This window comes from Balaenoptera physalus, assembly GCF_965194825.1.
Source record: "Balaenoptera physalus genome assembly, chromosome: 14".
NCBI lineage: Eukaryota > Metazoa > Chordata > Mammalia > Artiodactyla > Balaenopteridae > Balaenoptera > Balaenoptera physalus.
In genome coordinates this window covers 55,344,902-55,360,157 of record NC_138893.1, presented here as the reverse complement: position 1 = coordinate 55,360,157, position 15,256 = coordinate 55,344,902, and the positions used below count along the sequence as shown (strand labels likewise).

The 15,256-nt window shown below is 44.6% G+C and overlaps 1 protein-coding gene across 50 annotated transcripts in view; it reads right to left on the bottom strand.

The window, feature by feature from the left end:
- Nucleotides 1-1,038: 1,038 nt before the first annotated feature.
- Nucleotides 1,039-15,256, bottom strand: part of SORBS1 (sorbin and SH3 domain containing 1) — a 243,276-nt gene continuing 229,058 nt past the window's right edge. For 22 of the 50 annotated variants that reach the window (XM_082423594.1, XM_082423563.1, XM_082423565.1 and 19 more), the window contains 3 exons: nt 10,535-10,593; nt 7,129-7,241; nt 1,039-4,408 (listed from right to left, as the gene is read on the bottom strand). In XM_082423594.1, the coding sequence (XP_082279720.1) occupies nt 4,341-4,408; nt 7,129-7,241; nt 10,535-10,593 (240 nt within the window). In that variant the 3' untranslated portion in view covers nt 1,039-4,340. Of the gene's footprint in view, nt 4,409-7,128; nt 7,242-10,534; nt 10,726-11,312; nt 11,373-15,256 lie in introns of all 50 variants that reach the window. The other 28 variants (XM_082423545.1, XM_082423555.1, XM_082423593.1 and 25 more) reach the window with 2 other exon arrangements.

Genomic DNA, 15,256 nt, shown 5'->3' with positions numbered 1-15,256 from the left:
TGTGTTGTGGGAAGGAACAATGATGAAAGGCAGAGGTGAGAGAGGAGGCAGGGCAGTGTCCTCGGGACTCGAGGCCATTGCACCACTCTGAGGGAGAGGAGTAGCCGCTAGAGGGATCACTCTGGTTGCTCTGTTCAGACTAAGGTAGAGGGGGCAAGGGTGGAAGCAGGGAGACCAGTTGGAAAGTGACTGCAATGACCCAGGTGAGAAAATGGCCTGGACCATGGTGATAGAAGTGGTTGGGTTCTAAAGGTATTTTGAAGGTAGAGCTGATAGATTTGTTGAACGGGATGGAAGGCAGGAGTAGTGCTTGTGACTCAGGGCCTGGTATCAAGGCTGTCGGACCCCTGGAAGATGATCCTTCTCCCACGACTGTTGAAGGCTTAAGCAAAGGAGATTCCACCGAGTCACCCCAAAGGGGTAGCAGTGCAAATGGGTGCTTTGAGTTGAAGGGCGAAGGACAGCATCAGAAGAGGCAGGGTGGGAGTTTTGGGATTTTCTACTATGGGACAGACCCATGCTGCTGTAGCAGGCCCCACCCCAAATGGAGATGTCAGGGGAGGCTGGATGCCTAGTGCCACAGCCTTGACACACTTGGTTTGGGAGTGAACACAAGGACAGAGTGCATTTTCACCCAGTGTAGCAAGATTAGACTCGTAGCCAGATTTAACTTGTTTAGAAAAACTAAGTGCTGTCTCATTTTCTGTACCCATGTCTTGTGGAGTAAATCGAGACCCATTATACATATTTTATAATGGTCACTTTTGCTTTTAAAGACATGTGCCATTATTCTTGTAATCAGAACAAATACAAACATTTTAGAAAGAATGGTGAAATGGTCAACAATAATCAATTCAGAGTGTCACGGAGTTAGCCTATGGAGAATAGAGTAAGTGGTGTCCTCAAGGAGTGAGGGGGAAGCCAGATGCCAGTAAGAATGGAAAAGGAGAGTGTGCGCCATTGAAGAGGTGAATATAAGTCTCATTTGAGAAACTTGAAAGGGAAGGAAAGAAACAATGAATGGTAAGAACAAACATATGCCACGCAATTCTGAATGAAGTTTATTAAATAACATGTACAGCCAATGTAGTAATTCAACATCTATTTGTCAGATCGATCCACTGCATAAAGAAAAATAGATGAACAGAAATATCTGTGTCTGCATAGTACATGCTCTTGGTGTGTAATTTAAATGGCAATACTTTAATTGGTTATATATAATGTCAGTTATTTTTCTTTCAGAATATAATATTTTTTGTAGTAACCTATTCTAGCAATAGGCCTGAATACTACTGCAGATAAATAGGACTGCAAAAAAAAAAAAAATCAAAAACAAAATAAGAAAAACCACTATAATTGAGATAACAGTTACCTTCTCTCCCAGAAAGAATGATTATTTAAAATTATAACACTTTACAAGGGCTATTTTTGTGCTAAAAATCTGCAGGTAAAGTTATTTTGGAATTCCTTCATTTAAATATGCAAAAAAACTTCATGACTTCCTTATTTTACTCCCCCTTCGGTTCAAATTTTTAAAATTATTTTTCTATACAAAGTAGGTACATGGACTATACAAAGTTAAATATACATATTTACAGTCCCACTTCTTAAGCATGTGATTTTTTTTCTCTTACTGATCCCAGAAAGACTGCAAAAGTTAAGTAGTGTGGGGCTTGCCTTTACCCAGAAGCATGGCTAATCTATCAAAATGTGTTGCAGGGCATGCCGCCAGTTAGTTGCACTTGCGATTAATAAACCTGTATAAATATCTCAGCATAAAAATAGGTATTTTGTATTACTAAATGTCTGAAGACAAAGGGGCAGTTGGAACCCTTTGTTCCTTGTTGTGTCATATGTGGGAAGCTGAAGTTTGATGCAAATTTTAACAGATGAGTTTATTAAAGATGGGCAAATTGGTGAGGCATACCTGGGATTCTGGAGATATACAAAGTCATGTGGCTGGCATCATATGCAAATGTGGCTTTACAAATTGGTTTATTTTCTAGCTGTATTTAAAGAGGTGTTCAAACTTACCTACTTAATCAATAAGCACCCCTCAAAAAACAGATAAGATCGTGTTATGAATGGTTTGCATCTAAGAAAGACCAGGAAACACATTAGCCAATATACATTCCAAAATGCGTGATGCTGCTATGTGAAATGCATGGGGATATGCACTTGAACTGTATTCGGAGGGGGAACTATATTCGGAGGGGGAGGAGAGACAGAAACAGAGTGCCCTTGGATGGTGAGGTGGACCTTCCAAAGCACTGAGTCTTACTTAAGGAATATCAAGAAGTCCCTTTCTACCCAGGAAGCTCATCCCCCCTCACCTATAGCCCCAGCCCCACCTCCACCATTAGTTCCACAGCCTTTTCCCCTTGGGATTAAGGCTCTGCTCTGTTCTAGTTAAAAACCAGTGTTTCTGGGAAGAAATAACACCTTCCTCTTATCAGTCATTTATACTTTACTGTGAAGGAGTCAGTGGCAGTTGCTTTCCTGAGAGCAGGCTTTGAAGGACAGGGAGGGAGGGTACTGTGGGCTCTCTGATGGGGGTGGGCAGCTGACGGAGGTCATGAGTAGTGGAGAGAGAAGCTGAGGCACTGAAGACAAACTTTGCGTGCTTATACAGACTCTGGGACATGGGTCCTAGGCCAATTCTGAGCTATATGCAAAGAGTCAGGGTTCCTGTACACACCCTATCAACCTGGAACTGCTACTCCTATTTGTGACCTTGGATGTGTATTTGTGGGCAGGATGAGAGTTTGAAGACCCTGGAAACAGTTCCAAGTATTTCCAGCCATAAACCACCCTCAGACAAAGGTTCTTCCAGCATCCTAGTTGTTCAAAGTGAGCTAATGGAGACAGAAATATGACAATGCTTTCTAGGGTCCCTTCAGGGAAAATTCATCTCTTCCTCTCACACCTTTCTTAGCACTTATCACAGTCTCTCTTGATTTAGTATTTTTGTGTGTCTGTCTCTCCAACAACCTCTGAGTTCCCAGCAGGCAGGGAATGAGTCATTTCTATCTTTATCTCTCCAAGGTGTCTAACAGAGTGGCCAATAAGCATCCTTGAATTGGATAAAGTTGTGACTGAACACCCCAGGCGCCTCTGTCCTTGGCTCTGTTCCCCACAAAAGACCGGCCTCCTGGGAGTGGCAGAATCACGGCCTCATTCTTAGGGCCACTGCATCTGCACCTCTGCTCTAAAGAGAAGCCTCACAGGGTGAGTCAGGATTCATAACCCTGGGTTCCTACTTTTGGGGTAGTCCTTGGACTCCCATGGGGAATGAAAATGGAGACACGGTGACCCTCTTCTAAGGCTTGGAGCATGCCTTGCTCATCAGTGGCCCCTGGCATCCAGTGTACACGGGTGTACGTTACATGAGTCACTGAACACCATCCCTGGTTCTCTGTGAGAATAGACCTATCAACCCCAAACTGTCCTGGCCTAAAACAATCCAGAAAAGAAAGAGTAGCAATGGCATTCTGCTAAATGCAACTGTGCTGCCCTCAAGGTGACCGTTCATAACAGCCAGTGATATGGGGAAGGAGCCACTGCAAGGGACCTCAAAAGCTACAGGGCTTCTTGACTTAATCAATCACCTGGAAATACAAATTTAACTATCTGCCTGGCCACCCTGCTCCAGGGGCAAACCTTGTGTGCTTTTCTGGCTGAACATCGGGGGCGTCAATGGCAAAGCTGCATGCAGGCTGAATGCACTGGGCGCCTACTTTGACCTCCATTTCCCCACGTACCTCCAGTGAGGGACTTGGCCTTGGGTAGTTCGGGGTCTCCACCACTGTTTAGGGATCGCCTTGGCAGCCCTGACTGGCCTCTCACAGCACTAGGGGACCGGCAGGCTCCGGGGCGGCTGGGGGGGTCTGTGTGGAGCCCTGGAGGATGGCTGGGGATCTGCCTGGTGCTCCGAGGGCTCCTGTGGGCTAAACGACCCTTTTGAGCCAAAGCCGGTCAAGCCTGAAGCAGCAAGAAGCATTTCTGGCCTAACTGCTCCTGGACCATGCTGCAGGTCAGATTACTCAAGCCGGGGGTGGGAGGGGGGGCGCGGGAAGAGGGCAGGGCTGGAGTGGCTCCCAGAAGCAGCTGAGTAAATACCAACTTGCCTCATTCCTTTTCTGCGTGGTTCAGCCCTGTCTGATACACGCAGTAAGCTTAGACAGGCTCAGGTTTTAAATGCACTTCTCTGTCCTCTCTTTTGCTTCTTTCTTTATCCACTGCATTAGTTTTCCTACTGACTCAAGGTTTAAATAAAGAGACAAATTCATGAGTTATGCTTCATCCTCCAATAAAAATCATCTCTGTGGCTTTCAGTCTTCTTATAGATACAAAGGCTTTACATAGTTGCCTGGGAAAGTACCAAACTGCCTTGTCCTTCTTGAAGTACCTATAAAAAAAAAAACCAAAAACATACACACATGGTGAGAAGACTCACCCATTTGAGTTCAGAGACAGTCCTTGATAACAATCCTGCAGCTTGTAGAAGGGCATACGGTTTCCAAATCACTTTCCCCTATCTTATCTCATTTAGGCTGCAGAATAATGCTGGGTGATAAGCAAGGCGGGCATTTCTAACACTCCCACATTTTTTTCACATGAGGAAACCCGAGCTCAGAGAGACAGACTTTGAACCCAGGTCTCTTGACTCCCAGCCCATTGCTCTTTCCAGTACTTCTCCTTTATGGAAGAATGAACGCAGTTATCCAACACAACAAGGTACTGGGGATTTAGAATTTCTAAACTGTAGGATTTCTAAAGTCCACTGGCTATAACTGCACAGCAAAAGGAAATCTCCCTCCAGAGCCTGTGCCTGGGCCCCAGATTGACTCCCTGTCTTCACTGCCAACCTTGTCAGGGTTCCCTCTGAGCCAGGAACATTGAGCTACCAGGGAACAAGCCCTTCCTGGGCTGCTCCACATCCGGCATTGCTGGATCCCTACGCTAGCAATAGTTCCTTCCCTTGGGATTCTCTCTCTAAAGCTGGGAGATAAGGGTGGGGTGGCGGATAGATGTTGCGTCATTATTACCCTCTCATTAGCAGACATCACAATTTGATCATTGCATCCTCTCCCCGATTGGCTTGGATAGGGCTTCAGAATCCTGCTGAACACACTTCAAGCAGCCACTACCAGTGGGTTGGAGTTGTTGCCCAAAGTAGAACTTCTAGGCTAGAAGAATGTGTCAAAGCTAAGGCCGTCTAAAACGGCTAGCTGAAGCCCCAGGGGGATGGTCAAGGAGGCTGCAGAGAACTGAGATGGTAGAGCCCAGAGATGTGCTCATGGGTGGTGAGCACCTTTCCTGATGGATGAGAAAAATGAGCTCTCCTGGGTTATTTTCTTCATAGTCTGAACACAAGGCCACTTTTCTAAGTGTTTGAGGAATTAAGGAATCTAAAATATTTCCTTTACCTAGCTGCCGGCGGATGCCCCTCACCCCATCCCAAGTTCTCATAAAAATGTAAATACTCCTGGAAGAGTTTAACAAATCCCTACTAGCCTGCACTCTAATAGGACAGCCACGTGTGGCTCCTGAGCCCTTGAAACATGGCTGGTCTGAATCGAGCGATGCTGTGACTGTAAAATACATATTGGATTTCAAAAACTTATTCTTATATACAAAAAGAAGAACGTAAAATATCTCCCTAGCAATTTTTCATACTGATGACATGTTCAAATGCACCGGGCTTAATATATTAATTTCACTGGTTTCTTTGTACTTTTTTCAATGTGGCTTTCAGAAAATTTTAAATTTCATACATAGCTTGCATTATGGTTTGTTTTTTTGTTGTTTTTTTTTTTTTTGGCTGTGCCGTGAGGCTTGCGGGATCTTCGTTCCTGACCAGGGATTGAACCCGGGCCCTCAGCAGTGAAAGCACAGAGTCCTAACCACTGGACTGCCAGGGAATTCCTTGCATTATGTTTCTGTTGGACTTGCACTGCACTAGAACGTTGCTGGCTTTCAGATCTGGTTTCCTTCTGAATAGAACCTCAACGTGGTGAGGACCACCAGCTTCTGCAGGCCCTGGAAGGAGGAGGGGGGTAGCTTTCTAGGAGGCTGGTGAGGCCAAGGCAAATCTTTCTGGCTTCCCATTTGTGCTGAGGCCTTGTTCTCACGGCCCCAGGGCTGACATTATTTCTATTTAGCAAAGCTTTTCTAGGGAGATCAGGAAAGAGTTGCTCTTTGGAAAGAAGATAAAGGTTAAGCCAGTTGTTTAAGGGGGTAAACTGACACAAAGAGTGTCAATGGCTCCCAACATTATATTTGTGCCTGAGCAGAAAGAACAGAGGCTCAGGGAGAGATGGGCCTGAGTTCATATACTGGCCCTACCATTTGCTACCTGGGTGGTGACCTTGGGGCTAGTTACTTAACCGCTTTGGGCCTCAGTTGCTGAATCTGTGGAAAGAGGATAATTCTTGTCTTACAGGCTGTTTGTTGAGAGAACTTCAGTAAGAAAGTATATCAAGCATCTGTTTTGTTACAGAATCTCAAATTCTGATCTTTCTCTCCCCCATCCTACGAAAGTGACTCCTTTAATTAAGCAGGTTGCTTTGAGGAAAGTTATTAGAAGCCTGGAGTAAGTGAGGTCTTTGGAATGTCTACACATATGCTTGAGCTTCATGGCAGAAATCTAGGCTCAAGTGTTCTTGTGGTGTTCCACAGGCGTTTTAAAAATTAACATTTCCGAATGTAGGACAGACAGATGCACAATAGAAATACAGAGGGAATTCCCTGGTGGTCCAATGGTTAGGACTCAGTGCTTTCACTGCTGGGGCCTGGGTTCCATCCCTGGTCAGGGAACTAAGATTCTGCAAGCTGCATGGCACAGACAAAAAAAAAAAAGAAATATAAACAGAACTCAATGGATGAAGCTGGCAACTGCCCTTCCATGCGGTAGATGTTGGCATATTTGGTTGTCAGGTTCAATGTTAGTATCATCCACACTGCCCTGAGAGCAAACATAAACTGGGTGGCTCATCGTTCCTAATGGTGGTATAGGAACTGAGAAGGCCCTTCTCTCTGTGCAGAGAATAGTTCTCTTTTCATGACTCATCACGCCTAGTTCTTCCTTCAATACACCACTGGTAAGAAAAGTACGATGTCACTTACCAACAAACCATCCATCGTCACATTTTTCCATGACATCAACAATATCTCCATCTCGGAGTTCCAATTCATCATCATTCTGTGGTATATAGCTATACAATGCTTGGTAGCTAAATCTGTAAGTGGGAGAAATAAATATTGACTCAAACACTGATGGAATTAAATAATGAGTTTTAAAAACCCATTTCAGCTAAATCAACATTTGGGTAGTGTTTCCTACTCATCAGTGGGGATAAAAGTATTTTATTGGCTATTGCTCTAATAATTTGGGGAGATCCATGTGATCCGCAAATTAAGATTCACAGGGATGGGGAACTTCTGAGAAGCAAGTCACGATCAGTCCTTTTATTCAGTTTCGTTTGGGTTACCACAGCCAAGCTTTTTTGTCTAGATGCTCCCCCTTTAAAGTTAATCGAGTCCTTTTCTTAACATAGGGTAATACATGTAGATTATCAAGGATAATCAGAAGTTACTTAGGTCCAGAGACAGACATTATATTCTGGTCACATACATTGGAGAGCATGAGGCAATTGTCATGTATATATATAATTTTTAAAAGTACATCTCAATTGCCTCACTGTTTAGCAAAACTACCTTGAGTTTCTTTACATGCCAACACACATTTCATTAATTGCTTTTAAACGTGGATGCCATTTTTCTGAAACTCTTGAAAGCATTTCTATCCCAGTGATGTTTGGGGTTAAGATTTTTATTTGCTTGTTAGTTGGCCTAAGGCAATTTGGTCTGTTCTGACAACAGGCTCTGGAAAAAGCTGGACTACTTGTGAAATCTGATACCTGTTTTGGCAACAAATAAAAGCTTGTTTTCATTTATTCTTTTGATAGATATTTAAGAAGCACCTACTGTGCACCAGTTCACAGTTCTGTTTACTTGCTACTTTGAAACACAACAGTAGCAGGTAAAACTTTGCAAACCAGCCAGTCATCTACCATTTTCAGTGGATGTCAGTGAATTCCAGCATGTGGGCGAGAGAGACTAGAAACAAGTAAGTGGAGTCAGTGTTCCTAGAAACAAGAGGTTCTGCTCTCTGCTAAAACCAAAGGGGCAATTTAATTTTACATATTTATTCAAATGTAGTGAAACTTTGGTAGATGGATCTGTCTGCCAGAAGGAAGGTATCTAATGAGGAATTAAAAGTTGCAGATGGATTTCCAGTTGGTAAATGAATACATTTTGATGTTTCTGTATTTGCCTGCTGTCTCTTACCCAACCTGGACTCGTTAGGATGCCTTAGCCCCTTTACTGCCGCTGTGGCTGCTTTGCCAGTCTCAGCTCTGGGAGATTACTCCTGTTATCTGCCTCGCTGTCTCACCCCAGACAGCGGAGACCGGCTGGAAACAGTCCTGCAACCTTGCTGCTTTGGTCCCCGACTGGCTCTAATTTTGGAGGGGCTTCATGCTGTTTGGACATGGTTCCACAGAGTCCTTCCCCCGCCTCTGAGCACAGCTTTAATTTGCCTCCCCTCCTGCCCCTACTTCCATGTGTAAGGAAGGGTTCCCTGCTCCTAGCCAGGCTAAACTCCCTTCTCTGGGCTATTTCCTCGACTTAACGGCTTCTCTCTTACATCTTTCGATTCTGTTAACTCCTTCTCAAGTACAAATGTGCTTAAGCCTCTGCATCCTAAAAACAACTCCCCCGTCTCTGCTACTCCCTGAATCTATAGCCTCCCTGTCCCCTTCTCCTTCCACTCACCATCACACCGACTCATCAGCCCTAACACAGGATCTGCCTGCACCAGCACTGTCATTGCAGAGGTCACCAACGATTGTTCCAGTTGCCACCTGGAGGACATTTCTCATTTCCTGTCCTCCTCGGCCTCTCTGAAGCAGGGGCACCACTGACCACACACTGCTTGCTCTGTTGCACACAAGTGAATGCTCCTAGACCCTCGCCTGTGTCTCCTGCTCCTTCTCAGTCTCCTTTGCTGGCTGCTACTCTGTTGCCTTAAAAGTTGGTCCCCCAAGGATCTATCTTCAGTTCTCTTCTCCCTTTATCCCTATCTCCTTGGGGAATCTTATTTTCTTATATAATCTTATAATCTTATATTCTTCCATGCACCAGAGACCCACTCTTTCCTAGCTCAGGCCCTCACCACTTTTTTGCTGTATTCGTATCTCCAAACCACTATCTTTGTCCTTCGTCTCTGAAATCCACCCTCCACGCTGTTGACTGATTTTATCTACCTAAAACGAAATCCAATTAATGTGTTCCTCTTTTTTTTTTTTTTTTTCTGGCCACTGCTGCGTGGCTTGCAGGATCTTAGTTTCCCCGACCAGGGATTGAAGCCGGGGGGCCACAACAGTGAAAGCACCGAGTCCTAACTACTGGACTGCCAGGGAACTCCCAGTATGGTCCTGATTTTAAAAACCTTCAGTGGCGGGCTTCCCTGGTGGCACAGTGGTTGGGGGTCTGCCTGCTAGTGCGGGGCATACGGGTTCGAGCCCTGGTCTGGGAGGATCCCACATGCCACGGAGCAACTGGGCCTGTGAGCCACGACTACTGAGCCTGTGCTCCGCAGCACGAGAGGCCACGATAGTGAGAGGCCCGCGCACCGCGATGAGGAGTGGCCCCCGCTTGCCGCAACTAGAGAGGGCCCTAGCGCAGAAACGAAGACCCAACATAGCAAGCAATCAATCAATAAATCTTTAAAAAAAAAAAAAAAACCTTTAAAAAAATAAAAATAAAAAAAATAAATAAAAAAACCTTCAGTGGCTCCTGAGTGAATGCAGACTAAAATCCAAATTTATTTCAGTTGCATTCTGGATTCTACAATCTGGTCCTAACCTGCTCCTTGAGCTTTGTCTCCATTCCCTCCATGAACTGCACACCGTGGCCACAGGGGTTTTTCGATGTTCTCCAAACACACTACCTACTCTGGGCCTTGGTACATTTGGTTTTCTCAGCTGGGAAGACCTTTCACCTCCCTGCTCTAGCTCTCAAACCCGATTTGTCTTTCAATGCTTATTCCAGAACCCCCTTCCTCTGTGAATGGAGTTTACTCCTTTGTGCTTAGAACATAGATATCCAATACTTTTTTTTTTTTAAATGAATGGATCAACCCTATTCATTCCTCTCCAGTCAGAATTAACACTCTTTCCTCTACACTATCACAGCACTAGGAATGAGACCAGTCAGCACAGCTCCCAGCTGCCCTATATGGAAGTTAATGCTTTACCTCTCTCCCCCAAGAGTCCGTGACCTTTATTTACTTGCCACCTGTTTTCACATTGGCTGATGGGAAACAGCCTTAACTAGAAACCCTCAGAGAAGCTGGGAGTGGTTGGTTCATTCCCCCAAATGGCTGCCCCCACAGTCCGTCAGTGACCCACTTCCTAAGCCCAACGGTCTACTGAGAACTCGAGAACTGAGGTTTGCCAAGTGTACTTACAAATCCTGGGAGGTTTGACTCCTGTCTGGGGTGACTCTTCGCTGCAGGGCTTGAGGTTGCTGAGAAATGATTAGAGATGATTTATTGTCAGAAGGGGATACCTTGTGATGAAAGTCAAAGGGATGAGAAACAGTGCTGCAGTAATGAACAGATTTTTCGGCAATGTTTATGATCTCATTGCAAACTGCTTCCTGTGGTGGCCCCGAGATATCCAGAAACCCCCATAAAACAGTCAACATGGGGACAAAAAAAAAAGAAAGAGAGGAAGAGATGTAACATTCCAGACGAAGCACATAAGTCCAGGGAAACAACAGAGTTGAAGATCCAGGTTAAAAAAATAGATATTCCAGTAGTGGAGTGCAGGAGGGATCCAGGCGTAAGCATGGAAAAAACAGGTAAGATACAGAAGAATTTGGGATTTAGTATGAATATTAAAAAAAAAAAAAAAGGCAGCAGCATAAAAGCCTGTAATTAGTGAGTAACTGTAACAAATGGAATAATTTCAGGATAGAAATGCAAGTATGTATCCCCAATCATGCACTAATATATTAATTTAATCCCACATGTAGGCAGAGTAGAAATATTGTCTCTAAATTCCTCTGCTTTTTTTTTTTTTGAGGGAAGAGGGTGGCCTAACATCTCTCTCTACTACAATAGCCATATAATTCTTGTAAATAATGGCTCTGTGAGATAACCAGGCATTACTCCAGTCTAGACTCTACAAATCAGTAAGAATTCTCTTTAGAAAAGCTACAGTCTTATTCAACAGGCATCTTACCACATAGCTCTTTTCAGATTCTGTGAGATCAGGTCCTGCTCTCAATGAATGATGAGAAGGCTGTGATCACCAAGCAAATTATAAGGGAGACATTTTAGCAGATGTCACATTGGAAAGGATTCAAAATAAAAGTGTGAGCAAATACACATACCACACCATCACATTCAATGACACCGGATACTCGTGGCCTATGGCCACCGAGTTTCCAAGACAACACGGTGGGTGCAGAGGAGAAAATGCAATGTACAGAGTTAGAAGCAAGGATCCAGGCAATGAAATGAGCAGTTGGGAACAGGGCTGCAGTGAGGTGAGAATGAACAACACAGGGACCCCAGATTGGCAGGGAAGAGACACAGAAGGGCTACCTTAAGGAACAGTTATGTCCCTCTGTAACCACACACATTGGTCCCCTTGCTCTCAGCTGGCAAGCGTCTATGGAAGGGCTGCTGTACCAAAAGCCAGTTCCACTTATTTTGACTGGGAACCTCCTCTGGCAGAGCAGGCTCATAAAGTATCAGGTATGCCATTTTCCCGTGCGTATAAAAAGAGAGTTAACACTTTTGAAAAACCCCTTGGTAATATGTGACGTATCAAGTGAGACTGTTCCCCAGGAAAAACCTGCACATGATACACTCCAGCTAAGTAGGCGATCGATGAGTTCTGATATCTCATGGGGCAGAGCTTGCTTCCAGAAACAGGATGGTGTGTCCTGACACAGTGGTAGAAATGAAACCATCACTCTTCACTCACCAGCTTAGGCCCCACATGCTGACATGGAAATAAGGTGCAATCATGGCCAAGCAGACCTGTCTTTTAAGTAAGGATCCTATAGCAGAGGCCAGGCCTTCACTGGAAGAATGTCTGGAATTATTTATCCCAGAGAGGATTCAAATCCAAGCTCTAAGGAGTCTCCCTAAATGAATATTTGAAGAGCCATCCTTGGAGAAACCCTCCAGGTAACGTGCAATAATAGTGATGAGTCACAGCAACTCCAGGGCCTTCTAGAAGAGCACTCAGATCTTTAGTGTGTGACCCACTTGTTTCACAGGAAGGCCCAGAGAGGGTGAGGGCCTCCCCTGAGGTCACCCAGCAAGTTAGTGGTAGACCTGCCTCCTGGACTCACCTACTGTCCTGCTGGACCTTCTCTTTCATCCTCGGACCATTTCCCACATTATTAAGTGTGCTCACTGACATTATTTTCATTGAGTCCCACAGAAACCCTGGAGACAGGCAGGACAGGGTTTATCATCCCGTTTTCTTTTAAAGCCCAGGAAGCGGATGCTCAGAGGGGTTTAGTGCATTCCCCAATGTCACACAGCTAGCGAGAGGTAACGCTGCCCCACCACACCATCCCTTCCTGTTCATCTCCGCTGTAAATTCTCATTCATTAGCATGCCCTGCAGGACCAGCTTTCATCCCAGCCATCACTTCTATACTCTTGTCCTTTTGGAAAACCTTTTCAAGTTCTCCAAACTGCAATCTCTTAAACCAGCGCCCTTGGACTCGGGGAGAGGAGACAGAACTGCAAGGGTTCTGCTCTTTAGAAGATGTCTCAGGACCTGCGGGCCTTTGCCAGGTGACTGGGAGCTGACCTTGTGTGGCCCCACTCACTGCCCATCCAGCCTCTGGATCAAGGCTTCTGCATAACAAAGGAAAATAATGACACTCCCAAGCATCTACTATATGGGCTTCTATGTGGCAGCACTGAGTGGGTGATACCTACAGGCAGATTTGGACTTGATAGAAGGTAAAACTTTCTCAACGTGAGAGCTGTCCAATAGAAGGGACTGCCTCGAGAGGAAGTGAGTTGTCAGTCCCAGCAGCTGTTCAAGCTGTGGCTGTGTTGACTATTGCTAGATGGGATATTGTAGAGCACTGCTGCTCAAACTCTAATGTATGTCAGCTTCACCTGGGATCCTGTTAAAATGCAGATTCTCATCGGACACATCTGGGATGCATCCTGAGACTGTTCATTTCTATTTGGTGGTGCCCATGCTACTGGTCCACAGACCAACTTTGGGGAGCAAGGCTGAAGAGCACCTCAGTTATCCAACACTGAGATTCTTCAGCTACAGTGTGCCAAGACTGGTGGGTCTGGCTCACCTCATGAAAATAAAAGTTCCCATAAAGAGATAAAGTATTTCCAAACTCCAGCTGGTGGCCTAACAACCTCAGGTCAAGTGCAGTGCAAAGAGAGGATGCAGACAGTTTATTGACATGACCTCCAGTTTACCGAAGCCCCATAGCGTCTTTCAAATCAACTTTAATCCTAAAGGAGTGACTGGAATCAATCATCTAGCAAATATTTCACACTTAAATTTAAAAGAAGTTTGGTGAATCAGCTACATTAAGAACCACCTGATATTTTACTATCCCTTTTTTTTTTTTTTTTTTGGCTGAGCCGTGCGGCATGCAGGACCCTAGTTCCCCGACCAGGGATCAAACCCATGCCCCCTGCATTGGGAGCTCCGCGTCTTAACCACTGGACCACCAGGGAGGTCCCACTGTCCCTTTCTTTTGTAAAGCATCTTTTTTTTTTTAAAAAGTCGCTTTCAAAGCACATATAGGTCCATTACCTCACGTGACTCTTATACTCACCCTTTTACTTGGGGAGGGCTGAAAAAGAAATTTTAAGGCTCATGGAATTCTGAAGATTTTCACAAGGTGGCAAAGCCACTGAGTACTGAACCTCTCAGGTTCCACCTCCCTCTTGGCTCGTGATGGGATAGCTGGGGTAAGGATGAGAGCAACACCCAGCTTCTGCCTCTTCTGAAAACAGACATTGTAACTTTTCTTGAATACTTTTTTCTTTGTGTAAAAGGTCCAGTGTGCAGTAATGGATATCATCCAATCATTAACTCAAGGATCCACCGTTCTGAAAAGGGATCCTGACCCAGCTAATACCCTCCTTGGACTCAGGTCATATGCAAACCAGAGGATGATCATCACCGCAGCCTTCACATCTAGACAAACTTGACATCTAGTACAAACTCAACTCATCCCTGAGAGGTCACTTGGTTGCTTACTTAATGTCTGTGGAATAAATGAAGAAGGCAAGAAAAATATTTATCCTGTTAGGTTAAGATTCAGTTTCTCCCTACTTGAAATGCATTCCTTAGATTTAAGCCAAACATCTCATAGAGCAGAAATGTAAACCAGTTTTTTTTTGGGGGGGTGGGTGGGGTGGAGGTCGGTACAGCATGTGGACCTTCGGTGGAGATGGAAACCATTGATATCCATTATAGGGACTCGCCCTTCACTTTGAAGGCTGTTTACCTTCAGACATTTTTTCCCTCTGGGTGTATGTTTTTTCTTTCCCTGGTCCCACTTTCTAACCATATACAGCTTTATATATCTCTTGCTCTGAACTTATGCTATCCAATATGGTAGCCAGTAGCCACATGCATCTCCTCAACACTTGAGATGGGGCCAGTATGAACTGTGCCATAAGTGTAAAATTATTTACACGTTTTACGAAATTATTTTTTACAAAATTATTTCCAAAACTTAGTATAAAATGTAAAATAGCTCAACAATTATCCTGATTATATATTAAAATGATACTATTTTAGATATGTTTGGTTAAATCAAATATACTACTAAAATTAATTTCACTTACTCCATTTTACTACCAGAAAATTTTAAATTACATACGTGACTCACGTTATATTTCTGCTGGCCAGTGATGCTGTTAAACCCTCCTGGGTCTTAGTGTACACCCTTCTTTAAGCCTAGAAGTGGACAAAGTTCTAACCAGGACCTCAGCCAGGGCTGGGGATAACGGGACTATTATCTCACGCTAAGTACATTTCAGACTCTTGGAAATACATTCCAGTTTTTCACATGTTTAGAAAAAAGCCACCAGCACCCCTGCCCCGCCCCATTGCACTGCCCTCCCGGATCAACAGTAAGCAGGTGATAGCTGCTGATCCAGAAACAGCTTT